This window comes from Telmatherina bonti, assembly GCF_933228915.1.
Source record: "Telmatherina bonti genome assembly, chromosome: 19".
NCBI classification, from domain to species: domain Eukaryota; kingdom Metazoa; phylum Chordata; class Actinopteri; order Atheriniformes; family Telmatherinidae; genus Telmatherina; species Telmatherina bonti.
In genome coordinates, this window is record NC_136617.1 from 15,573,262 (window position 1) to 15,599,679 (window position 26,418).

The following is a 26,418-nucleotide window of genomic DNA, read 5'->3' on the forward strand; positions in this document are numbered from 1 at the left end:
GAGGAGCTCCAGTAAGAGGCCTCCCATTTGTGTTCTTCACCTTAGTTTGTTGTACAAGAACCCTTAGACTTTACCATGAAAATCGTCATGTTTGGATCGGCTACTTTTGTATTAATCTCTTTCAAGATCAAAGCTGCCAGATTTATCTAAACACATAATGCAGACAAAACTTCAGCCCATATGTGTGGCAACTCACACCTCGATTCAAAAGGCTGGTGGGCAGCTGCTTTCTGTGCAAGCAGGAAAACCTGTTGCATTTTGAAGGAATTATCTCATCACTTAGCTGTTGTTGTTTACTTCACTTCAGCTCTCTTGGCTGAGAAGACACAACTGAGTACAACACTTAAAAACATACTCAAAACAATAGCAGTCTGTCGAGCCATATGTGCCAGTCATTAAATGTGTGTGACAGGTAATTGCAGTCCAACTGTATCAATTACATGCTTTAGCTATGTTAATTTGCTACATTAAAATAGCTCAGAGCTCATTTTCAAAGAAAGCTGCATTAAATCTGTCAGTCCACACGCAGCGTTTTACCAGCTGTGTGTAGACAAGCAGAAGTAAGACATAACAACATGACATGAAACTTGGAATTAAACAGGATCAACACTAGTCTGAATTAATGTATGTGAATAATGTTGTCGGGTGATGACAAGTATTCACCTTTTTGGTCAGCTCTCATTCACCTTGCAGTTTAAAACTAGCAGTGGCCTGCAGCGCTCTCCTTTCACGGTGAGCAGTTCTGGCTTCTGACGGACTGAAGAGTGGCTTTTACTGGACTTTGCCTGTGGGGGTTGACTTGTGCTTTTACTGTCTGTGTCACTGCCTGTATGGGCAGACTGCGAAGCTTTCTCTGTCCCTGTTAGCACAGCATTATAACATTGCCAACGCCTCCAGTGACCCGTGAAAACTCCTTTCTATAGAGATGAATCATACAGGTCAGTGCATTGTAATTCAGCCGAACTGCCCATCCAACAAACCTGCAACAAACATTTTTCAGCACATGACGCTGTGCCAGACTCACCACAGGCACTGAAAGTATACTTTGCAATTGTTTTGAAGGAAAGAATATAAGTTTTCTTATGAAAGATGTCATTGTTTACATCAAGCATTGGGATTTAAATGTATTTTAATGACTTTATCAGCCCCTCATAACCACTACCTGATGTTCCAGCCAAATAATGTAGATTTATTTATTGAGGCGATGTTATGCTGAGCAAGTATTTTATGGTACCTTAGAGTGACTCAAGTCCATGCTCATAGAGTGTATTACTAACATCCTTCAGTTATTGGCTATTGTGAAACAAAGGAAGAAGCAGATGTTTTGTTAAATAGCAAATTGCCTCTCTGAGATTCTCCCAGATGGTCTAAAGAGTTAAACTTTAAATCCTCTTGTTAAAAGGAGATTTTTCTAACCTTCAAGCTTGTAAATTGATACTGATACTGAAACAGAAGTAGTCATGTTTGCTGTCATTACTACAAAGCCATATTTGTTTTAATAGCATGGTGAAACAGAAAAAAAAAGGCAGCTCTTAACTTGGTTTCCACCGTAGGGGCTTCCAGTAACAATGTAATGGACGGGAAAGAAAATGAAATTACAGCACAATAAATGAATTATCAATAAAGAACCCTCAATACTGTATCTGAAGGTGGATCAATATGCCACAGCCAGGCTGCAATGTGGGCCCTGGGTTGAGGACAGACCTATAGCTGAGGGAGCAGCCGGGTCGATAATGTCACTGAGGGTGATTGACGATCAATGCTAGCAGTGACGTTGATTTATGATCAATGTAAGCAGGGCACCCGGCTAATAAGGGAGGAGGGTGTGGAGGTGGGCCATGTGTGAATGGGATTCCATAGAGTCCCCTTTACTGTAACTGATTGGGGATCAATGAAGGGTGGCACTGTGGCTGATTAGGGATCAGGTGAGTCTGTGTCAGAGGAAAGCAGCTGTGTGTGAGAGGATTTGGTTGGCTGAGTGGAGACCAGCTTGTCTGAGCTGAGCAGAGCTGCAGAGACTGTAATTAAAGCTGTGCTGAAAGGAGCTTTCCACTGTTTGATGGGAGCTGCAGGTGTAGCTCTCTTTGCTCTTTCACTTTCAAAAGTTAGCCACACACACAGGCAGACACACATATGTACAGTTTATACGCTTATTCAAACTCCAACATATATACACAAAAAAAAGAGAGCAGGAAGTGCTGAAGCTCTTCTATACCTGAAATCATGAACTGAAATGACTTTCATTTCTTTTAAAAAATCAGTTTAAAGGTAAGTACAGCTGTAGCTGATCTGTAGATGACTCTTAGCATCAGTCACCACCTTGTGCACGGTGTTACTCGTATGAGGACCCTGTTATAGTTCAACTCTTAATACTATATGATTTTCAATGAAAACATACATGAGGGTACAGATCTTTACACACCAACATCATTTACACTACTGGGGGGTTTTGGTCCACATACCGTAGGAACATCCGCATGCTACACATTCCAACTGTGCTCAGGCTAAAAAATGTCCTTGAACAAGAGGAGTGAGGAGTATTTATGAATGTACTACCGGGGCTAGAATTTCTCAACTAATTTTTTAAATATTTTATATGTTTAAACACCAGTTTGATGATATCCTGGCAACAGTGAAAGAAAAAAGATCAATTCAAAATAAACTAGAGACCACCATAGGACCACCTCGTTAAAGGCAGTATGATACTTTGCCATTTGTAATTTCTGGCTTTAAATATGGTCACTTAAACATTTAAAACTTATGAACCTGTAACCAAAGATGGGTGATATTAGAGAAAAAGTTATTCCTTGACTGTATATTAGTATAGAAAAAAAAGCATGAAAGGTTTGCCAGAAACAGCAAAAAATGACATCAATAAAGCATATAATTTTCCTTTATTTATATCTAATAAAAGTGATATCGATGATATAAATCAAACAGTGTGAAATTCAATCCGAGTTGTTGGCATTTCTACACCACAAAGGAGAGACGTGATCCAGCTGTATTTCGATAGGCTAAAAATATTTTGTTGTACATGAAATTGATCTGAAATTGAACCCACGGATGAAATTTGCCAATACTCCAGTTGTTAGATTAGTTGTGATGCAGATCCAATCATCTTTTCATAGTTCCCATCATAGATACAGTTCTTAGTGAGCTTTTCTTCTTATAGGAATGAAAAAGAAACTTTTTAGCAGAAGAAAGATTATGCTGGCAGAACAAGAAGAAGACAGCAATCTGTGTTGTTGCAGACTTACTTTTAGATAGTGAATGATAAATTGATGGATTGTGGCAAATCTCCTCACGGATTCTCTTTTCCAAACAGGCTACACATGTTCTCTTAAAATCTGAAATTACATCCAGTCACTACTACTTTTGTTTTTCTGGCTCACACACTCTGCAGTCAGTGGGGGACACCCCCCATGGACTGTTCAGGATTGAGAAAGATGAAAATGACATGGACACGTGTACCAAATTGGACACAAGTATGAAACTTTTCTGTACTTGCTGATTTTTATCAACAGTAAATATTTATGCAGTGAGTCATTTCGGTTTCTGACCAACTAAAAACTAATCTCATCCTTGGGGAGCTCCATAACTGACTTGTCTTTCATTTTTGTTGTTTCTAAATGGCATCCTGAAATGACATCACTAACATACAAAATGACCCATAGTCCTTATCTATTCTATGAGAAATGATTCCATGACCTTAAAAATAAAACAACTAACATGATTAATGAAGTATTAATACTACTTTCCACGGTTTCAAAGATTAGGCACCGACTGCCTTTGCCTTTAAACAAGCTGGACCATTGAAATTAGCCCTCCAACAAAGGTTGTTCTTCATGATCTGTAAATATAGTTTTATGATCTATGAAGTTAAAACCAACATTAGAAGCACCATTCAGTCATCTGTGCTCCATCTGAAAGATCAGTACATGTCTGAACTTCAAACAGTGCATCAGACATCCCAAAGGCTCATAATTCATTCATTTCTTAGGTATTCTCTTTGTTGTTGAGCAGCGTTGATGGTAATTGTCCTCGGTCTTTCCAGATGAGACAAGGAAAAGATTCTCATACAAACAGTTAAATCTTTGTTTTGACTGAATATGTAAACCATTCTCCACACAAAATGTAAAATCTCCAGACTTAATTGAACAAATCTGACAAAGAAGATTATGCTTTGGATTGTAAAGTAAATCTGGAGCGATAACATAAATCAAAATGTGAAGAATTTCCACCCAAATAAATATAAGATATCATGTGTTTGCTGTGTGATAAATATCCTGTCACATTTGTAATAATCAACATTACCATCACATGACCGGTGGGGTGTAATTTGAGAGAGGAGGAAGTGCCGTCAATTAAACTAAAATCTTGAAAATGTTTTTCTTGAGAACATCCATCTACGTTTCGCTCTCAGTCTTTCCACTTTCTCAAAGAAAAAGGTAGACAAAAAAATAGAGAGATTCTGATGACACGTTTCACTTGTGGGAAAAAATACACACATTGCAAACCCTAATAGCATCTACAGCAGCATTCCTCCCCTCCCCCTGGGACAGAAATATCAGAGCAATAACCAGAGAGAAAGGCTGACCTGTGTAGAACAACTTTGAGTAAGTCCTTGCTTAAACATCTCGGACATGATGAAAGGCTTTGTTTTTCTCAGTATGCGTTAATGGGCCTCAATCGATATGGTACAGCAGTGTTTTTTCTCCGCATGTCCTGACCCTTGGGGAAACACGGGGAGGTAAAGTGGGAGGGGAGAGATATTGACAACATCGATATCACTAGGGTTCAAAAGCAGCAGGACGGTAAAGGTAAGTCCTTATTTGAAGTTGAGGCTGGCTACCATGAAATCACTAATGCAGCATCAAGGGCAGAAGTACACGGTAACAGAGTCTGGCAGACTGTAAATTAGCAGTTAGATATAAACAAATACTGGTGTTATATTGATGGCATTCAGTAGCTTTCATGTTTCGCCCGTCCAAAACGGTCCACCTGTCCCTGACACAGCAATGAATTAACCTAAACCATGTCAGGAATGTGGGGCAGCGCTATGTGGCTGCAGAGGCAAGTGCATCGCCGTGCAGGCTCTCATCTGTCACCAACTGAAACGAGCCTGCCAGCCGCCATGATGTGCAGCCTAATTGGGGGAGCTGATGAGGTCTGATGAGGCCAGTACTTATTGAATTCCCCTGCCTGTTATTTAGATAATGCAGGAGAGGAGCGGCCTCCCCTCATCTTTCCCATTCTCATCTATTCACTGTCCCAGCAGGGGGCCATTGCCTAATCTACTCTTGCTTATAATGGCCGAATGAACGGAGGGGGATTTGGACACCGTCTCCTATTGCTAGCACACATTTATCACTTCCCACTGTTGGTTTTACCTCATAATGGGTCTATTACACAAGTTAACCAGGTTCCCAACAACAAGCTCAACTCCTTCAGTCTGTCTTTCCTTTATCTTTAGCTTATCCTGAAGAGATTTTTCCAAAAGCAGTTATCAAACATTAAATATGTGGTTCTTTGGTAATCGCTGCTTTACAAGACGAGTGTGAAAAGAGAGAAAGGTGTGGGGATAAAAGTGTGAGAGAGGGAAAGAAAAGCAGGGAGAATCAGGAAGTTGCAGAACAGATGGCTGAATGGCAGGACTACAAACTTTGGAGATGCAGACAATGAAGTCACAGAGGGATGCCAAGACTACTCCTCAGTAAGAACAAGCGATGCATTGCAGCTGATTAATGCCTCTGCTGCAGAACACAGTGATGGATTGGAATTTTAAAAGTAATTTTCTATGGAAACAATCTGGCAAAGCATATAATAAGGATAACTTCCCCTGAATATGACAAACACTACAGACTTTCTACTGACTTTGTGGTCCTTGGAGTATACAATGTTATCTAGAAAAACGAAAGGCTGTATTTATAGGGGGCAGTTGTTGTAGCCTTATGGATCAGGGACCGAGCTGGTGAGGGGGGGGGGCATTACTGCTACAACATTTAAAAGCTTACATGGAGAAGGTACAACCTGGAGTTCACCAGGGGCACGGCGAATCAATACTAGCTCGACTCAGAAATCTGCTGTATAATCCTTGATCTCCAAGGCCATTTGCTTTTCTGTCTGAAATTGGATACACTCAGGCTGCATCCGCCATGCACCCCTGTTGTGCAGAGCCAACTGCTCCCCTACCCAAATAAGACATCCTGAAAAATTGATCTGGATTCCTCTGTGGCAAGATTACATCCCTGGCTCAGAGAGAAATATGACCAGCTCAAACTAATTCATAAATCTGTGTGTCTGTGTGCTAGAGGATAAGAAGAGGGCCTGCTGAATGGGATAAACTTGTGTGTTTATTATCAAAGATGCATCACTGGTATCTGGAAGACCACTGCAGAAAAATAGGCCACAATGTAAAAACCTCTTCAAATGAAACTGGGTGGTGAAGGCTTCATGCTATTATAAATGCTGAGAAATGCTATTATAAATTCTATACAGTAGGTATGATTTACAATGACATAAGGAAAATAAATCATCTTTGTTTATTTTGCTGTAAGCAATGATGTCATCTGTGGTATTATACATTTTCTTTGATGAATGACTTGAGCAGAACACTCTGAAATAGCATTTTTGATTCTACATTTCTTTTTTTTATTTTAATCCATGTAACCCCTGGGTTTTTCTATAAACAGGTTTTTGCATATTTTCTTTGTTTGGTTGTAATTTTATTGATATATATTGTGAATGGATGTTTATTTGATTTGTAAATGTGAGTTGTCTGTTTTCCAATTACCTTGAATGTTACATGAAAATGTGGGAAACAATGTGGTGAAGGGAGAGACAATCTAACTTTATATGTCGTTCGTTTACTATTGGTTCCCCTGAAAACTACCAGGACCTTTATGGTGTGGGGGCAGGACAATCACGCTCCGGTCGGGACAGGTGGAGAGAAGAATAAACTGCTCGCTCTCTCGAACTTTCTACCGTCCATGGCTGCGGTGTTCCGCCACAACAAGAAGCGGAAGAACCGAGTAGTATAAGACGTTCTGCAACACGATGTTGCGTTGGACCTGCTCCTAATCAGCCCGACAGGAGAGAAGAGGCGGTAAGCTGAAACAGCGGACTTTTCATGGGACATCTACATGAAAGAATGGCGCCGTATGGTTGCTGATGAGGACGTACAGCCGCCGTTTGCCTCTCTCTCAGTTGGAGCCTGTGACTCTCTCTATTTTGGAGAAGGTTGTTAGTGGAATGAAGCCTGCGGGCTCACCTGATGATTCCATTCCTCCGCGCCTCTTTAAAGAGGTGTTTCCAACCATAGCACCCTTTGTTGTACATCTTGTGAATGGAAGCTTGGTAAAAGGAGTGGTGCCAAAATGCTTTAAGCACGCTGTTGTTCAGCCATTAATAAAAAAAAGTCTGGCCTTGATAACAATGATCCTTCAAACTTTCGTCCAATTTCTAAGCTTCCATTCCTGTCCAAAATTCTAGAGAAAATTGTATTTTGTCAATTGAAGGCATTTCTGGATGCACATGAGATCCCTGAAGTTTTTCAGTCTGGTTTTAAAAATTTGCACAGCACAGAGTCTGCTCTACTTAAAGTCTTTAATGACATTTTGATGTATACTGACTGGTCATACTGTTGCACTGGTTTTGTTAGATCGGACCGCTGCGTTCGACACAGTGGATCATGAAATCCTACTGTGCCGACTTGAGAACACAGTGGGCATTCATGGGGCTGCCTTGGAGTGGTTCCGTTCCTACTTAGCAGATAGGAGTTTTTGTGTGAGATTGGGTGACTTTGCTTCATCCTCGGCCCCCTTGAATTGTGGCGTGCCGCAAGGATCAATCCTTGGTCCGCTCCTTTTTTCATTGTATCTGTTGCCGCTGGGGTCTATTCTCCGAAGGCTTGGTGTGTCTTTTCATCTTTATGCTGATGATAGCCAAATTTACTTTCCCCTCAAACATCAAGAAAGCTTCAGTGCCACTGAACTTTTAAAGTGCATTGATGAAATTAAAATTTGGATGTCAATACATTTTTTGCATTTTAATGATAAAAAAACAGAGGTTCTTCTTCTTGGACCTAGCAGTGCTGGTGATGCTGTCTCAGTTAACCTTGGATCCTTGTCACAGTTTGTTAAGCCTACTGTCTGCAATCTTGGTGTGAAAATGGATCAGGAACTTAAATTGGACAAACAAATTAGTGCTGTGGTGAAAGCAAGTTTTTTCCACCTAAGACAGCTTGCAAAAATAAGGTCCTCACTCTCAAGACATGATTTTGAAATTTTGATCCATGCTTTTGTAACTACACGGCTTGACTATTGTAACGCCCTGTACTGTGGGATCAGTCAGTCCTCTCTCGCACGGCTGCAGCTGGTGCAGAACGCTGCAGCGCGTCTTTTAACTGGATCTCGAAAGTCTGACCATGTTTCACCAATTTTGTCTTCCCTTCACTGGCTCCCTGCCCGTTACAGAATTGATTTTAAGATTCTTTTATTTGTTTTTAAATGCCTGAACGGTCTGGCCCCTCGCTACCTGTCAGACCTGCTGGTGAGGTATTCCCCTACACGCTCTCTGAGGTCCACAGATCAACTTCTGCTTGTGGTTCCTAAGACAAAGCGTAAACTGAGAGGTGACCGAGCTTTTTCTGTTATTGGTCCCAAGTTGTGGAACAAGCTGCCCCTGTACATTAGACAGGCTGAATCGCTTCTTGTTTTTAAGTCTTGTCTGAAGATTCATTTTTTCTCTTTGGCGTTTGACTAATTTAAAGGGTTGTTTTACTATTAACAATGTGCTGATGCCCCATTATGATGTAAATATGTATGTTTTATTGTTTCTTCTGTACAGCACTTTGGTCAACTTTGTTGTTTTTAACGGTGCTTTATAAATAAACTGGATTGGATTGGATTAAAGAGCAAAACAGTGTTACATATCTAAATAATTTGTAAGTTTTAAAAGCATTTCATCCCTTATCACTAAATCTGCCTCTCCTTACATAACAGATTTCTCTATCTAGCAGACCATTGTATGAGTCATTTTTCATCAAATCTGCATTACTAATGACCACCTACTCCCTACTGACTGGAGGTGGACTTCGGTAATCGGATACGAGGGAAGAATAATACAGATTGTCCTCATTACTGCGAGCTTTGGCTGCAGTTAGAGATAAAACACATATTAGAACATATTAAAATCACTAAAAATAGTAAGAATCTGCTGGTACAGATTTTGACGCTGTTTCAGGATGGCAAGTTTCCTCATGAAATAAACTAGGAAGTCTCATTTAGGCCAATTAAAGTTGTGATGTCATCAATAATAAGTACCATCTTTTACACATTTACAGTTTTTGGGACTGTAGTAGCCTTTACAGTGCAGTAGATACACAAGAAAGAGAACAGAGAGGAAGGTGTTACGGAGCTAAAGTCCCCAGGATTCAAACCTGCACCAGATGGATCACAGAGCTGTAGTTTCTGTTGACAAGGCGGCTGCTCTACCATGTGAGTTAAATCCTGCTCACATATGAGCATTTAGGCACAACAAAACAAGCATTCAATTTCGTCTTTCAAGCAGAGTTTTTTACTCCTAATTGCAACATTTTCTGAACAGTTTAGTAGGCGAGTCCACAACACGCCGGCAGACCCATGCAAAAAAGGCTTCATCCCACATTATGTGCATTTGACTTGGTTGACCAGTTAAGTGAAATACTGCCAAGCTTACCTGTGTTTGGCTGCTGTTGCCAATGTCTGCTCCAGACTACTTCTGCTATTTGTGCAAACATAGTGCTGTATACGTTACTTCCATGTCTGCCTGGTGAAACATAAGTGTCTTCCAGCTCTGAACAAAAAAACTCGGAGAAATCGAGGTCAACTATGTGGGCCATTCTGACTTATTGACTAATCAACTAAGCCATTAGATGTGCACATCCCTAAAATGAACTTTTATTCTCTCATGGTAGCAAAAGGACTAGCTTTGCTTTAGCACCGTTAACACAGTTTACTAATAAAGGGCATAATCTACAGGAGAAGCTCCCAATTTACTAGATTATGTGACTTACTGACATAATGTAGTCCGATTTCTTTGGTGTTCATTTTTCTCCCTTATTCTGACAGCTGTAACATTTTTAACAATACCTGTAACTTAATATGTTGTTTTTATTTATCATTCCCTTGTTGCAACAAAGAAGAGCAAAGAAACTGAAGGAAACATAAAGTATCACAATAGTAATATAATAAAAAAAAAAAAAACATAACAAAATATGGCAGTGACTCACACTGAGCTGCATGGAAGTTAATATGAATTAAGTTAATATGAATGATATTTATTTTTTCTTTGGTTTGGCACAGTGAGGGACTGAGGCTCCAGAGTGCGACTGATTAGGCTTTTGATTTTTACTTGGCATTGATTCTAGCAGTTTAAAGAAATGATTATTTTAGCTTGGTGGGGGTTCTTGCTGGCTTGTTGCACTGCCAAACTTATATAAATGTCGAGAAAATGAAAAGGAACCCGCAGACACCTTAGATCACCACCTGGGTTTTCTTATTTGTTTTTTTTTTTGTTTTGTTTGTTTTTTGCACATTTGTAAGAATCATGAATGCAATACCTTCTCCAAGATGGAATATCTCCCTTAGACAATATAATGAAAATGCTTCAATTTAATAATAACTTGAGCAGATTTTCCTTAGTTTTTCTCTCTTTTTTTTTTTAGTATCCTAACCTTAAACATTGAATTCAGAGGTGGTTTTTTCCACAAACTTTTAAAGTGCTTCAAACTGTTTAGTTACCTGACCCTCTCTCGTGCCTCCTGGCAGGTGAAACAAAGCAAACAAAACATTCCTCTTGAAGACAAAAGCTGTACTCCAGTAACAACACTTTACTGCCGTGCAACAACCAAGACATGAAAAGTGAGGTTTGCAGGAGGTGTATATCTTTGGGTGCTTCTCTGCTGTTAGTGTGAGCTGCCTGTGTTTCATTATTCCCATGGTTGTGTGTGTATTGTTAGAGTGGCAGTTGTTGGACTCTCTGAGGCCTTTAAGCTTGCTGTTTTCTCCCCATTACTTGTGCCCGGTGGGGGACAAGCAGTTGTAGTGAGATGCGATGCGGCGCAGCAGGGGTGGTCCCCAGATACCATGGATTCATACTTTCCACCTGACGCACAGGATGGAGAGAACACAGAGCTGGCAATTACCAGACTTCTCTCTCTATACTGCGATTCTGGTCAGCTCCGCTCTGCTGTGCTCCACTCTGAAGGCTGTCTCAGGGCCAAGCTGGAGGTAATGAAAGCAACACATTCCTAACGGACTATTGATGTGAGTGTATTTGTGGGTGTGTGGATGTATGAGAGAAAGATAGGGAAAGAACAAAGAAAAAGAAGGGGACTGTAAAAAGTCCTTTCTTCTGGCATATTACTGCGCTCTTACTTTAATTTTTTTTAGCTGTGGCACAAAGTGAGCATCCATGTCTGTAGGGTGCAGTAAATCATCTATATGGGCTTAGTAAAAGCAGCAGAAATAAACTGTAAGTGTGATCCAATAGCCATAATGTGCTGTACTGCCAGCAAAGGAAAGAGACAGACAGAGACACTCTGTCTGAGACATGAGGTCACTGAGCAACCAGGTGTGTTTCCATCGTCCTTCAGCTCAAACACCAGCAGGCAGGTCTCATACAAACACACTCACATATAAAGAAAATGACACAAATAGCTCCAGATGACAAACACGCTGGCAACTTGGATACTATCACAGTAAATTTCACTGAATGGATCATGTCCCACTCCCGCTGATGGTCCACTTGCAGAGCCTGTGAAGTGTGTGCACATTCTTTTTTCTGTCACTGTGTGTGTCCGCTAACTTGCTGGCTGGCTATCGGATGAATGAATAGGCATCCACTCCTGGAGGTCCAGTGGCATTACAGAAATAACTCTGCTGACCAACGTGACCTCTGCTTGTTCCCAAACAGCCCGCGTCCTGTTCCAATGGAGGCTCCAGCTCTATTTCAGGGACAGCAGCTAGATTTATCTCACTGCCCTCTGTGTCCCGGGACGGTGACAGTGACGTGGCCTGGTGTAACTGATGCCTTGCCTTTTTTTTTTTTTTTTTCCTTCGTCCTACTTCCCTGACGCAAACACCCACAGGATACAATAAGTCAATTTTGGGCAGTCAGATGACCTGGCTGCCTCATCGCTGTTTGTTTTTATTTTCCATTTCATACCTTAAACCATGCTAAAAATACATCAGAGTGGTAAACAGAGAGCTGTAATGAATCATACGCAAGTGTTCGGGATAATGCAGCTTGATAGTCTGATGTTTCATGATGAAAGGTGGGGGAACAGCAAAGAGCTGACCAGTGAACCAGTAAAAGTAAGCTTGCTGAATTGCTTGCATACCACAGAGACCTTGGAGCATGATTATCCTCCTCAGCAAACTTAATCTTCATTCTGGTGGATGGGCAGGCTGGCAGAAGGCTATGAGCTCAGTGACCTACTGTATCTGCTCAGAGGCTGAATATTATTCTTTAGAAAAGAAATGCATTGCCTCGGGTCCTGCATTAGATTAAGTTGAGTGATAGCTAAAACCTGGAATCTACGGATCTGGGAAGATAACCTGCACATTTGAAGCCCTCATTTCTACAGGAGTGGATTGCCTTTTAGGATTTAGAGAAAAAATTGAGTGGCTCTTCCATATAATTGTGATTTTGACGTCTGATTCTAGAGTATGGCAGAGTTAAATTTGCAGTAAAAAAAAACAAAAAAAACCTGAAACTGTTAAACTATTATTGTACTGCAGAACAATGCATTTGCATTTTGGCATATGTGTAAAATCATAACTTCTTTTTTTAATAGAAACTGGGAACCCACAAGCAAATATGACTCAAGATTAACAACAGAAGAACTAATGAGGAAAAAAAAAACCTTCTTACTCAAAGGCAACCAGTCTGACTGCACATCTGGAGTTGGGAAACTAGCCCTAACTTTCACTTAAGTGCAACATAATCTAGCCAATCAAATAAGGTACATTCCTGCTAGATTACTTTGTAGCACTGTGTATTTCTGATGTTTACCTTGCGATAAATCTATTCCTAGCACGATAAGAGCTGCAAAATCCCGTGTTATAAATGGCTGCACAGTATTTAGCCATCTGATAAAACCCCCAAATCCATAGATCCTTTCGTCAAACAGCCCTATTATTTAGCAACAGCAAGCCCCCACCAGCACAGCCCCTTGTATTGTTTTTATGCACACAGTCATTTAAACAATGCAATGGCTGGTATGAATGTTTATGTTGGTGGAGTTTAATATAAACGCCATAACAGGAATGTGCTCACAGTGACAAAACTACAGCAGCTGTTGTGTTAACTTCTGTCTGCATCTTAGGGCCAAATTTACTAAACTGGGTAAATTGGAGTGTGGTGACAAATCTTGAATGGTGCTGATGAGTAAGGTCCAGCTCTGTGGGTGGCATTACAACATCAATGAATAGAGGTGAAGCAATTTATTTTCTACCAGGAACAGGGAAAGTCAGAGCGGAGTCACGAACAGAGAGATCTGGTAATAATTAGAACCTGGTAATTTATCTTGTTACAACACAGGCTGTATGGGCCTGAACCTGATTACCTGTTAACCTATTTAAGATGTGGTCATTGTTCTCATCAAAACAGGTTGGTTTATCAGTTCTACTTTGACAATTAAACAATCTTAGTGAGGGTCAGTAAGTCAGTCTCTGTTTAATTATATCAGGGATGTCCAGGCAGGTTTTCCATATATCCCTGTTGCAACAGACCTGACTCAAATGAATCAAATGAATGTGTACGAGGTATGTGGGAAGTGGGATGCATTGAAAACCTGCACGATTTTGGCCCTTGAGGACCAACTTTGGGAGCGCTGGATTATAGAAAAGACACATAAGCTAAGTTATACTCGTTTGCCAGTGGACAATGACAGTAAAATATTGCTTTCATTGATCAGTTTGTGACTCACATATCTCCCCCATAGAATTTAGCTCTCTTGAAGGGAAACTAAAATAAATCTATATGAAGCAGGTTTAGACCCAAAGGTCCCAATTTTCCTTAATATTCAGCTTTCAAGGTTGACCTGTTGATAAGTAAACCAAAACTCTAACATAAAACCAGGATCTGTCCCATGCACATCATGTAATCATCATGTCCTCACCACTACGGTAGCCTTCATTTGATGCAACTCTGAAACATTAGCATATTGTAACCACATGAACCACCACTAAACAAAGTGAGAGAAACAGAATGGTGGAAGGTGGGCGTGATTATTCAATGAACTACTCAACACTTTCAGCAGTTATACCAAAACAATGTTATCTCTGCTCCTCAGTCTATTTTATGTGTCTTTGCTGCTATGCTGTACACAAATCTTGCTTCATTAAAATCTTCATATAGAATAACTTTACTTGTATTAGTTATGCATAAAACATTTCATGAACATCAGTAAACTGTCTTGTATTGCTGTAGTTTGCACGTGAAGCATTATGGCGAGATGCCTTCCTAAAGAAAAACATAGATAAATCTCATGACAATAAATCCTGTGATAAATCCTGTGGTCAATGAGGCATTTCACCCATACTCACATATTTGTTGATCTCATGGTAATGAGAGAGGAAAAACATGGATTCTACAAAAATTCACTGGGATTTTTTCTTTAAGAATGGTGGACGTACAAGAAAACGAAGGGGGATTTTAGATTTCTGCAAAAAAACATCTAGTGTTGAGATCCCACTTCACAAGTTCCAACCTCCCAAGGACACAGTGTTCAATCCTCTACAGATTCAGGATTGTCCGTAACCCTTGCTTGGGCAGTCTTCACAGGTAAAGCAAGACCGCTGCGTGCTTGTTGAGAGGATCAAACGAAGGAACACATCACTGAAGCTTGCCCTCTTCAAGGCTTAGAATGAGGATTAGTCAGACTCCATGCAGCAAATTTGGAGGCAACCGGTGTGATTCAGGATGGTGCATTTGCCAAAACCAACAAATTTACAAAAGACTGCAGTCATAGCAGTCACTCAGCAGACCTGTTCCTGTAGCTGTTGCCTACATGAGCTCAGTTAGTTAAAGTACAATTTGAAGCATCGTATCCTTCATACATGGCTGTTAAATAAGTTCGTCAGCATTTAACACCTAGAAGTAAAACACTTTTTTTTTCTCCAAGCTCAAGTTTACATTGTAACCTTTCTTGCTTCTCTGCTTTGATGTGTAAAAAAATGTAAACAGAAGAACAAAAAAACTTGTGTCATATCAGTCAGCTGTCCACTCTGTCAGCACATTCGCTGCATAAAAGAAAGGTGAGCACATCAATGAGCAGGCTGAACTCATGTCAAACAAAGAAACAAAGAAAACATTTGACACAAATAAAATCTGTATTACTTGTGTGTGTATGTGTGTGTGTGTCCATTTGTTTAAATTCAGAAACATGAGTATGAGGGAGGCATGTGCAGGAATATGTGTGATGCTTAGTGTAAGACAGCGAATGTGTGCAGAGAAAGTGAGGGATGAAAGAGTGGCAGCAGGGCAGATCAGAGAGGGAGGGGTGGATGAGGGAGAGCATAAAAGCAAGGGCAACAAAAAGTGCAAGGAGAGGTATGAGCAGGGCGGGAGGGGAAAAAAAAAAAAAGACAGAAGGGGGATCAACTTGGCGAACAGCTGGGCCAGTGTCACAGGGGTCAAGCTCAGGAAGCGGTCGCACAGTCAATGTCATCCTTTCATCTCGTCTGCGAGAGATGCAGCAACCTAAACTGTGCTCAAATTTAACCTTCCAAAAGCACAGGTTGATCCAACTTTCATGCCTCTCTCTGCTGCACCACCCACCTCTTTCTTCCCCTCTCTGGCCTTTTCCATCTGTTCTTTTTTATCACCCTCACTTATTTCTGTCACACATCTTCAACTCTTAATACATTTCTTCCCTCCACATGCTTTCTCTCTATTACTCTCTCGTTATCAATCTTTTCCTCATGATAACTGCCCTTCAATCAGTCTCTTTCCATTTAAGATGTGGTTGAGTGGAGAGCAAAGTCGATCCTTCCTGTCTGAACCCCTCCAGGAGTTCGAGCTCCTCTCCTCTGCCTAAACAAACTTTGAAGCCAATCAAAGGGCTCATATTATTTTCTGTGGAAGGAGACGGCAGTAGGTGAATACTTTATATCTTGGTGACGGAGCCACTCACAACGGCTCCTCCTCATCTCTGCAAGCCATTGGCTTCGCTCATGAATGATACAGTTCAGTGGCAAAACAAACAAAGCGTGACAAATCCAGATTATTGTCTGTAGGCGAGATAAGGTTATAATGAGAAAGTGCATCGGGGGAAATTGATCCTTTTTTCAGGAAGCTGTCTGATTTACTGGGGGATGCCAATAATAACTTCCTGTGTGTCCTGCCCCTAATGGGTGGCGTGTGAAATGAGGGGTTGTGGGTGGAAGGTTTGAGCTACGAGGACAGATTTCATTATGATGCAATATCCTGATAAGTGCATTTGAAAGGGGGTATTTGGTGCCTAATTATTGTCTGTGGCAGGGTTTATTGAAAAGCTGTCTGATTGCCATTGATGGTCACAGACAGAGACAGAAATATAGCGACTTTACAATCGGTGACAAAAGCAATAAATGAGTTATCAATACATAAAGCTTTTGACCTTTTATTTCTGTCAGAGTGGAAGAAGGAAAAAGATTAGCCACTACAATTCACAGATCAGCACTAACACATGATTCACAGATGTAGCATAGGAAATACGTGCCTTTGTGTATTAAGAAAAGCAGTCATGTCTGAGAAACACTGACAGCCAAGCCACCAACCTACTTGGCTGCACATTAAATCTACATGCCATAGGGGAGAGAAATGGGCCTGCCGACAGGCCAGTTATTAGCTGGGGGAACGTGGGAGGAATGGCAGACATTAACATAGATTACTCGAGTATGACTGACAGTTTCAGAAGGGCTTTTTGTGACTTACCAAGTGATTTGGGACTTGCCTTAATTCAGCGAGGGACGCTTTAATACCGTGGGCTGTCTCTGCTATCTTGGCACCGCTGCCTTGGTAAGGATGCCAGCAGGGAGGAAATCTTTTTCTTTTCCTGCAATAGCATCCCCCTCCCCTCCCAGGAAAAACACCCACCACTCCCAGGGGTTTAGATTCTGTGTTTCTGCAAGTAATGATGGGAAGGGTTGTCGGGCCAGCAGCTGCAGTTAAGGGCCGTCTTTTGGACGATTCTGAATGTACTGTGGTGCCTGTGAAGTCTGTCTGGAGCTATGCAAGACGGATGTGGTTGTTCGCATAACGCCAGAGCGTAGCATGGACCTCTGAGAGATCAGGACAACAAATCAGGAAATGAGAAATGTGATTGAAATTGATTTTCAAACAATCACATTCAAGTCTTGTCTGGGACATTTACATGAGCAAGGAACATTTTGGCTTTTACTGTGGGCCTAAGTGAAGAAAACTTAAAGATAAGAATGAGTGACATCAGACAGAAAACACTCTGCTTTAAAACAAAATTCAAAAAACAGATCAAATGAAACAGAGCGACGCCAGAGCGCTGCTCCAGAAAAAAGCTGGAAAGCTTGGACATATTGCATGTTTCTGTTTGGTTCCATCTCTCAGGGCCACAGTGGCTCCTTCCTGATGTGGTTTTCATTATTTATCCAGCATCTATTGGACAATATTGGACCAGACTCTGAGCTCTGCTGCCATATTGGCAGCAGGACTTTGGAACAAGCAACAACAGCGGAAGTGAGGAGGAAGAAGCAGCAGTGTTACTGAACATTCAGTCTGGACTGAATCATTGTTTGCAAAGATTTAAAAATAAAAAAACTGTCTTTTACTTTTTAAAGGGTAAACACTATTGAGTCACTTAAAGAACACATTTCACTGTTTATTTAGCTGTTGTGTATTTGTTATAATATTACTGGTACGTAAATCCTACAAAGAGCAGCAATTTACTAAGCAGCGCAGCACATACAGTGTCTTAAAGGTTATCTTTTTACCACTGCAGACACAAAGTATGGTATGCACATGAGATTAGTTACCTGCCAAAACCAAACAAAGGCTAATGTATCTCCGGTTCAAATTACATTTACCATTGGGTGTCATCTCTAAGCTGTTTAACGCATTGTGGGACGAAGAGCTTTAATCAGAGAGGCTCCGTGGAGCCGGTGGATTAAATCACTTTTTATCTGCACTTCCTTTGACTTTCCCTGTGCAAAGGGTTGCAGTGTAAATCATAACACGTCCCTGTTGGGCTCACTTCAGTATAGTTTATTGCTGTAGTCACATTTCATAAATTCTATTTATTTTGTGTATTGAGTAAATCCACAACCAGTCAAAACAAGGATAACTCTTTTATCTCCTCTCCGGGTACAAAGTTGATCTTTTCCAAGAAAGGAGTAAACTGTGTATGAGTGTCATCTGTGTGACAATAATCTTAATGCTCAGAACACATGCTAACATTAATGTGAATGCATCCACATGTGAAATCACAGACAGGGGATGTGTTTGAAGCAGATTGTGCAACATGTGTTGTACAAGTTTTTTTGTTTGTGTGCGCATGTATGCATGCTCACAGCCAACAACAGCGACAGGGAGTGCCGCTGCCGCATTGCACAGAATACCTAAACAGCCGTAGTGCTCCATCAGGGCTATCGATCATGTCCCTCTCTCTGAATCACAATCAGACGTGGGCCGAGCCGAGCGGCTGGAGCAGGCCTCTGTGACTAGCTTGTTGGACAACTGCTACGCACCTCTCATATCAACGAGGCCTCAACAAACAAACCTGACCTGGATAGTTGATGGGATGCATCTATATCTCAGTGATATGGTGCATATTTCTGAAGAAGTTACTGGAATGCAGGACCATTACATGCAGATTTTACTTATGTTTCATTAATGAGGATGTCCGAACAATTCCAGTTAGAGGATGACATTAAAACATTTTATTTATGTAACATTATATTTTCTCAAATAAAAACTGATTAGATTGGGATGTGGTTCACATAAACAGTTCAATTCTTCTCCCAGAAGAGATACAAGCAAACAGATACAAGCAAAGGCTCTTAGCCATGGAGATATTGATCCCTTTCCTGTTTGTCACACTTCACACAGACACCTGTGAGAGTGATGGATACAGTCACACTGCTAATGTGATATAAATCATAAACTGAACTAACCAACTCACTACATGCAGCAGTATCAACCTGATAAAAACTTGACCTTTAACTTTTATTAAGGACACCATCTACAAATTACCTTTGCTATTTCCATGTCCACACCAAAACATCATAATTTCTTATATTAAAGAGGGCAAGGCAAGTTTATACGGCACAGTTCATGTGACAAAACAAGACCATTCAAAATGCTTGATGTAAAACATTAAAAGCTTTACAGATGGTGCAAAGAAAAAAATAAAACAGAATAGAAGTCCTAAATGGCAGCAACAAGTAGCAAAAATCTCAATAAAATCATGAATTAAATTATTTTAAATAAAAGAAAAGCTACTGAAGTTTGGCATAGATTTTCTTATTAGCCTAATAATGATAATAATTAGCCAAATAATGGCTAACTTGGCATCCATCTTGCATCCTACCAGTACTCTAAGCTCTTTCCAGTCAGTAACAGTCAGTCTGATCTCGGCTTTTCTCTTGCTCTGTGCTTCTCAGTCTTTCTTTTCCTCTCTTTCCTCACTGTGCCATCAAAATAAGTCAACACACATTCTTAATGATCAGAAAGCCACTTTAACATGTTGTTTTGCCCATGAAAAATAACATTAAAACTAACATGGAATACTGTGTCAAATAGGTTGCACTTGAGAAGATTAATCTATTCAACAGAAAAAGAAAGCTTCGGCATCACAGATCACTTCGCATCTGCTTGTTTTTTGGTTCAGTTTCTGAAGAGAAATCTGCCTGTGTGTTGCTTCAAAAAAAATCAAAGGTAAATCCACAAAATTGAAGATTAAACCAGCTCTGGTCTTTATTTAATAACGCTTTCTATCGCGTTTCTTTTAACACCTGATCATGTGTCAAATTAACCCACTGCTGCTGCGCTACATGTGCATTAATGTGACTGCAGCGGTTCACACTTGGAGCTGTTGAAAGTGATAGGAATACGTTACGAGCTTCTACCTTGTTAGACTGCTGTAACAAAATGTTACAGATGAGCACTGGGGGGAGTGACACATAACACCATCATGTTCAGCAGTTGTGATTAATGGAGAGTGGTGCATGTCTGCAAAGGGGATATAAAGGATAAAAAAAAGATAGTCATATAATGCACGATACTTAAGCATGGGGTATATTTATGTTAGATTAATTATATGACTCAAGCTATATAATTCCCAATAAATGTGCACGGTATGTTCTACAGGGTTCAAAGTGACAGGACGTTGGTGTTTGATTCATTCGTTCTGACTTCACTTTGCTTGTCCTTTAAGCCCACCCGGCTGTTGTTGCATATGGAGTGCCAGCATACCGTATGCTAAACTGTAAAAGCCATGTTAGAAAAGGAAGGGTTTCTATTCTCTGAAGTGCTTCAGGGCTGAATTCGAAATGCTCGGCTTTGTGGGACAAAATAGAGTGGATCAAAATGAGACTTTCTATGACCAATTATTCCTATCAAACAGAGAAAATTACAAGTAAAGGCTTGCTGCTAAAAGATAATGCAAACACAGCTTGACTCAAGGCAAAGAAACATACTGGTCAGTATTTGATGAAATGCATTTACACATATTTTATTCAGAACTTGCAGTAAAAAAAAAAAAAGGGGGAAGTAAGTATCATTAGCTACCATCTGCTAATGCATCTCTACATTGAAATCAGCTCAATATCTCTTGTAATCATAAGGAAGTTAGATGTCATTACATTAAAATTAAAGCGGGAAATGCGTGAAACCTGTCTATGGCCTTATTAGCTGCCATCTGCTAGCTTCTCCACAATTCCCTGCTCCGCTCCATATGTTCCTGCTCCCTGATTTAGTGTGTTATCTGTAACTCAGCGTTAACTTCCTGTCGAGATGGTGGCTTCCTCGTCATTTGTTTTCCCAAGGTCAGTTGAATTTAATGACCTGGCACATGACATCCAGAAATGCACTTCCTAGTGTGGAACAGCTGGGTTACAACTCAATATCCTCTTCTATCGAGACTGGACACACCTGAATAGAGGAGGGCAGCGATGACAACGCCAACTCCCTAAACACACATGCATGCACAACCTCATACACACATCCTCATCTCTCGACTTGACATGTGTGATTGAGTGGCTGAGATGGAAATGCATGGGCGTGTCAGATAGAGGCTGGAGAGGATTGGTGGGAAAGCATAGAGATGTGTGTGCGTGCATATGAGGAATACTGTTCCTGTGTGTGCTCCCACAGTCACTTTGAGATGTGGGTTATGTTTAAACACTAAATTGTGAGGGGTAAAAAACATTCTCATTAGCATTATATGGATGCTGACATTCTATTTGGGTCAAAATCATCGGTGCATGACGATGTTTGTGTTTATGTGTGTGTTTGTGTCAAAACTCAAACAGTACAGTCATGGCTGTCGCACGAGCGTAGCCATGCACGTGTGAAAGTGCAACTCAGACGATCCTGCTGTGCTATGTGTGGTGGGAGCCCATCCCGGTGGGTGCTGCTGAGATGTCAAAGCAGGATGGATAAGGAAGCTGGCCTGCATAGCAAAGGGCTCAGGGGAAATCCCACCACCATGACACTTACACACACAAAATTGTAGAGACTGTCAGTGCACAGGAGGCTGGTGTACCTGCTTTAAACTGCTAAATGTGAGCATGCATGCTGAAGTCTCAACACTGAAAGAAATCTAAACGTGAGCACACAGAAGGTGTGCACGCAACCACACACACACTGCATCTGTGAGAAACCGGAACAGCCCTCGGGGTCCTTTGCAGAGGAACATCTGAGTCTGATAACAGAAGAATGTCCAGAAATCCCCATTTAGCAGACAGAAGGGCAACATGGACAGTGTCAGAGAGGAAAGGAACAGCTCTCTCACTCAAACTCCTTTTCAAAAATACAAAACAGAAAGTCCTTAACCTTCATTATTCATGAACTGAAAACGGATCAGGAAAAAAAAAAAAGACCCAAATAATTCAACATTAATTGTTTCATCAATTTAACAACCTAAATGTTGTGGACGTTTTGCTCACGGAGATCAAAACTGTAGTCATCCAGTTCATGTGGTGAAATCTGGGAACTATTTACAGTGAACAAAGAGGTCAGTAAGGGATGTAACAAAAGAAGAGTTTTCATTCAGAAAATGTTACTGATTTGATTGATTTCTGATGTTCTGACTCGTGTTTTGGCTCACGCACCTATCCGCTGTCAGGCTGTTTAGAACTTGTCTGATTATTGGCTGCTTGTATTTCTTCCCCCTCAGGCTCTTTCACTATCTAAGATCCAAGCAACTACTTTGCAGACTAGAATACTAGTGGAAGTTACCGGTACATAAAAAATGGCAAACATGACAGAAATTAAGTTCAACCTTTTATTTACCATAAAAATCCTCTGAAGGATTAACTTATGCTGCTCTCTGGCTGAAATCACAACAGTGAAGAAAAGAAAAGCAGCTATGCTTTTCCACAGGCCAGTTTTTGGAAGCGCTTATTCAAGAACAAAGCAAGGAAGAGGGAGATTTCATAGACCCCTTAGAGGGAAGCATAGTAGCAACAGACCAAAGCAGACCCTGTAAATTTAACCATTCTTAATTCAACAGAAGGATTTCCTCGATCAGGGCGGTAAATCTCCATGCTTGGCACAAGCCTGAACAATCCATTAACAATAATAAAGCCTGAGCGGCAGGGAGATAGACCCTTAAAGGCGAAGGTCAGCCTGATATTACAGCTTTAAAGGTTTCCTATTACGGCTAAACTTCAATATAACCGCTCACCTTGCCTTTAATGGCTGCTGGCTATGCAGTGGCTGAGCACATATGGACATTCTAAATCCACTCTTTCTGAGATATTACTGGATAGTGGGGAACGATTTATGGGTCCGTTTCTGGGCTGCTGGTTGAAGGTGTGAGTGTTGTTAATAAAAATGCAACAGCGGCGAATGAGATCTCACAGTCTCATCCTCTCTGGCCTGCACATGCTGCTGGGATGCAGAGAGGGAGAATGTGAGTGCTGCACCACCTGGCCTCAAAAGTGCTTGAAAAGCATTTTTTTTTTTTTTTTTTTACATCAAGACCTTTTTTTCTGACACTTTCATATCTTTATCCTCCTTTTCTGGCTGCCACCCCCTGACACCCTTACACTTCTGAAGACTTGCTTTGCTTCCCGACTATTCCTTCTTTCTGGAATTATAATGCCTTGTTGGACACAGAAACATTTCTGTGCAAAACACACATTGGGTTGTAATCTTGTGTCTACATCTTTCGTGACATTCTTTCCTTAACCCACTTTTCCCTGCCTGTTTTCTCCTTGGCTGCTCTCTAAAGGGTGACTTCAGAAAAGAGAAAGGAAGGAGAGAGGACACTGCAACACCGAGCAGGAGCAGAAGAGGAAAGAGGCGAGAGTGCAAGCTCTTAAGTAGATTGCAAAGAACAGCACAGAGGCATGAGTGTGAATATTAAGAGGGTTTTCTCCTGACCGAGAAGTTCGAGTCTGCAGCAAGAGTACCACTGGGGAGAAAAAAAAGAAGGTAACACAGAGAGAAATAAGAGTCCAGCTAAATAATCTCAGCTATTGAGCCAAAAGCCACGACGATTAGCTTCAGGTGTCACACATCAGAGTGGACACAATCTGTCCGGCTGACCAGCTGAGCTGTGATGAGACATCTCTATAACTGAATTAGAAAGGTGATCATTTTTCTGTTAAAGAAATTAAACGGGTCAAAGGAGAGTAACTGAATTCAACAGAGGAGTTTAAGTTGATCTAATAACAGAAGATATAATACTTACGTTGGTCCAAATACCGTAGTTTCACAGTAAAGCCTCCATAATTGTACCATGACAACATTTCACGTGTATCTCTCTTCATGGAGCAATTAAGAGAGCAATGAATCGTGTTCATGTCCGGACTCACAAAGGACAGCGGGATCGAGACTGAGCTGACAATGATTTCCAAAGTTTTTGTGTTTCCATCTGACTCACTTGCAGACAGTCAGGGTTAGGACTAACAAAGCGCGTTAGGGATGGGAGTGTATGCATGGTTCGGGCTGGCACGTAATGTTTACCCTGTGGATCTGTGGATATCCTCGACAGAAAAACGTTTACATTCATGTTTACATTTAAGGCCGTCTCAGGATCTCCTGATTGATGACGTGACTATGATTTGGATACATGAATAAACATTCTCATCGCATGGAAACTAAACTATACTCCCTCAAGGATGAATCAAGTATTACTGGAAACCAAACATTCAGTCTTTTGCATTTACTCAGGCCAGACTATGAGAAGGAGTGGATTCTGCACCACCGCTGCACAACAGGCAAGAACAGCGATAGTACTTTTACTCTCTTCATACGCAGTCTTAATTATCTTGGTTTCAGACAGTAAGTAAGAAAATTAAGGCTAGCTGGAACTGAGCCCCCTGATACAGCAACAAGCAAACAGTCCCCCTGACTTTACACACACAAACTGTCACTCAACGCTTCCTTTCTTCAACACCTATTACATGTTTTCTTGTAAGACAAGCTTTAAGTGAGACTCACCTGGAATGCCTGGTGGGGTTTTCAGGTATTTCCCATTGAAATGCTGTATCACAACTTCACACTTCTCTGTAGACTCCATCCTGCAATGAAAAGTGATACAAAGAGTTCAATTTGAAATATGTGTTGCCCATATGAGGGAAAAGTTCAAATAAAACGATTGTAGTTACAAAAAGCCCAATCACCGATGCATTTCTCACTTTGTGTGGGAACCGCATAGGGCTGCTGTTTGGGTCATATGAATGCTTCTTTATGACATGACGTCCAGATGGAAAAGGTTCGATTCATATTTGGAACATGAGGTAAATACTGTCAACGATGCAGATGTAAAGAATAACTTAATGCGTCCCCCTGGATGGCTCGGATCAGTACGTTTATTCTAAAAATCCCAGGAAGACTATCCGGAGTTTCTGTTTCTATCTGCTGCAGAACATCATTGTCTGCATGCCAAAGAGGTTCATAATGAAATTCAGGGCTTTCAGGGAAAGACTTGTGATGCAGCCTCTCCCTATGCCTAATAAAAAATACAAAGGATCGAAAAAGAGGAGGAGCAGGTGTGAAAGCGGCAGAAATGCAGAGGAAGGTAAGGAGGAGGAGAAGATAGAGATGACAAGCTTACGCTGACTGGATAAAATAGTCTGATTTCAGACGGGCGGAGGAGAAAAAAATGCAGGAAACTGACTGACTTGTCTTCACTCCTCCAGACACTGGATCAAAGGCTGCAAACAGGCCAAGCAGCTGGCCAGCAGGGGGGCTCTGATCTCTTACATCACAAGCCTACAGACACTTGTGTCAGACACACATTACTTCAAAACATGTACATAAATATATCAAACACATGTGATGCACAAGCCTACAGTTTGTTGGCATATACACACACATTCTCTATTCATGCACTGATGAAAAATCATTTTAGCCCCTAAAAATGCCAACCCTTTTACTCTAATAAAGGCCAAAACAGTTGAATGCTAAAGTTTGGATACCAAATTATCTGAAATCTTTGTGAATGCAGGTGAAACATTAAGCCTTTTGCTTTATTATATTATTCTTTTTTTTTAATATCAGCCTTTTACAGTTTAAAAACAACAAAAGGGAAAATGTGCTTAATTCCCTCTCGGCATCCTGTACGGTCATTACTTGAAAGCAATCCCTACCGGGACCATCACAGCTGGTAAACTTTTCCATCCTTTCTCCAAACTGTTCATTCAGGGGATTGTGGTGTCTTCGGTTTGCACTTCATGAGCCGGTCCATTGTAGATTCAGCGTTGTATTAGGGATTATTATCCCACTGTATACAGCATCCTTCTTTCATCTTCAGCTTCCTTACATACTGTATGATGTTTACTTCCATAGTTTGCTGGTATTTAATTGAATTCATTCATCCTGCTACTGGGAAACTGTTTCACACACTGCTGCTTGCAACACAAGCCTGGAGTGTGACAACAAGTTCACAACTGAAGAAGTGGTCTGTTTTTGTTATTAAATTCTGTACCCATTGGTCTTCATGCATAAAAAGTTGTATTTTAACTTCATCAGTCCACTGAATTGGTATAATATTTACATTAATGTCCATCTCCAGACTTGGTAAAGTTGATGTTGTGTTGAGGATGCAGGAAAGGTTTTGCTTTGATAGCTCTTCCATGAAGGCTGCGTGATGAAACATGGCACAGTCTTTCTAGAGCAGATTAAATCTTCTTTAAGATTTCTGTAATCAAATGTGGGTGTGGTTGTTGTTGTTTTAGCAACAACACA

At 40.8% G+C, this 26,418-nt stretch overlaps 1 protein-coding gene across 4 annotated transcripts in view; it reads right to left on the reverse strand.

Annotated features, from left to right (window-relative positions):
* LOC306770124 (RNA-binding motif, single-stranded-interacting protein 3) overlaps window positions 1-26,418 on the reverse strand; it is a gene marked incomplete at its 3' end in the record, with an annotated part of 215,398 nt that overhangs the window by 53,228 nt on the left and 135,752 nt on the right. For all 4 annotated transcript variants that reach the window (XM_079258936.1, XM_079258937.1, XM_079258934.1 and 1 more), the window contains exon 6: window positions 24,670-24,749. In XM_079258936.1, the coding sequence (XP_079115062.1) occupies window positions 24,670-24,749 (80 nt within the window). The remainder of the gene's footprint in view (window positions 1-24,669; window positions 24,750-26,418) is intronic.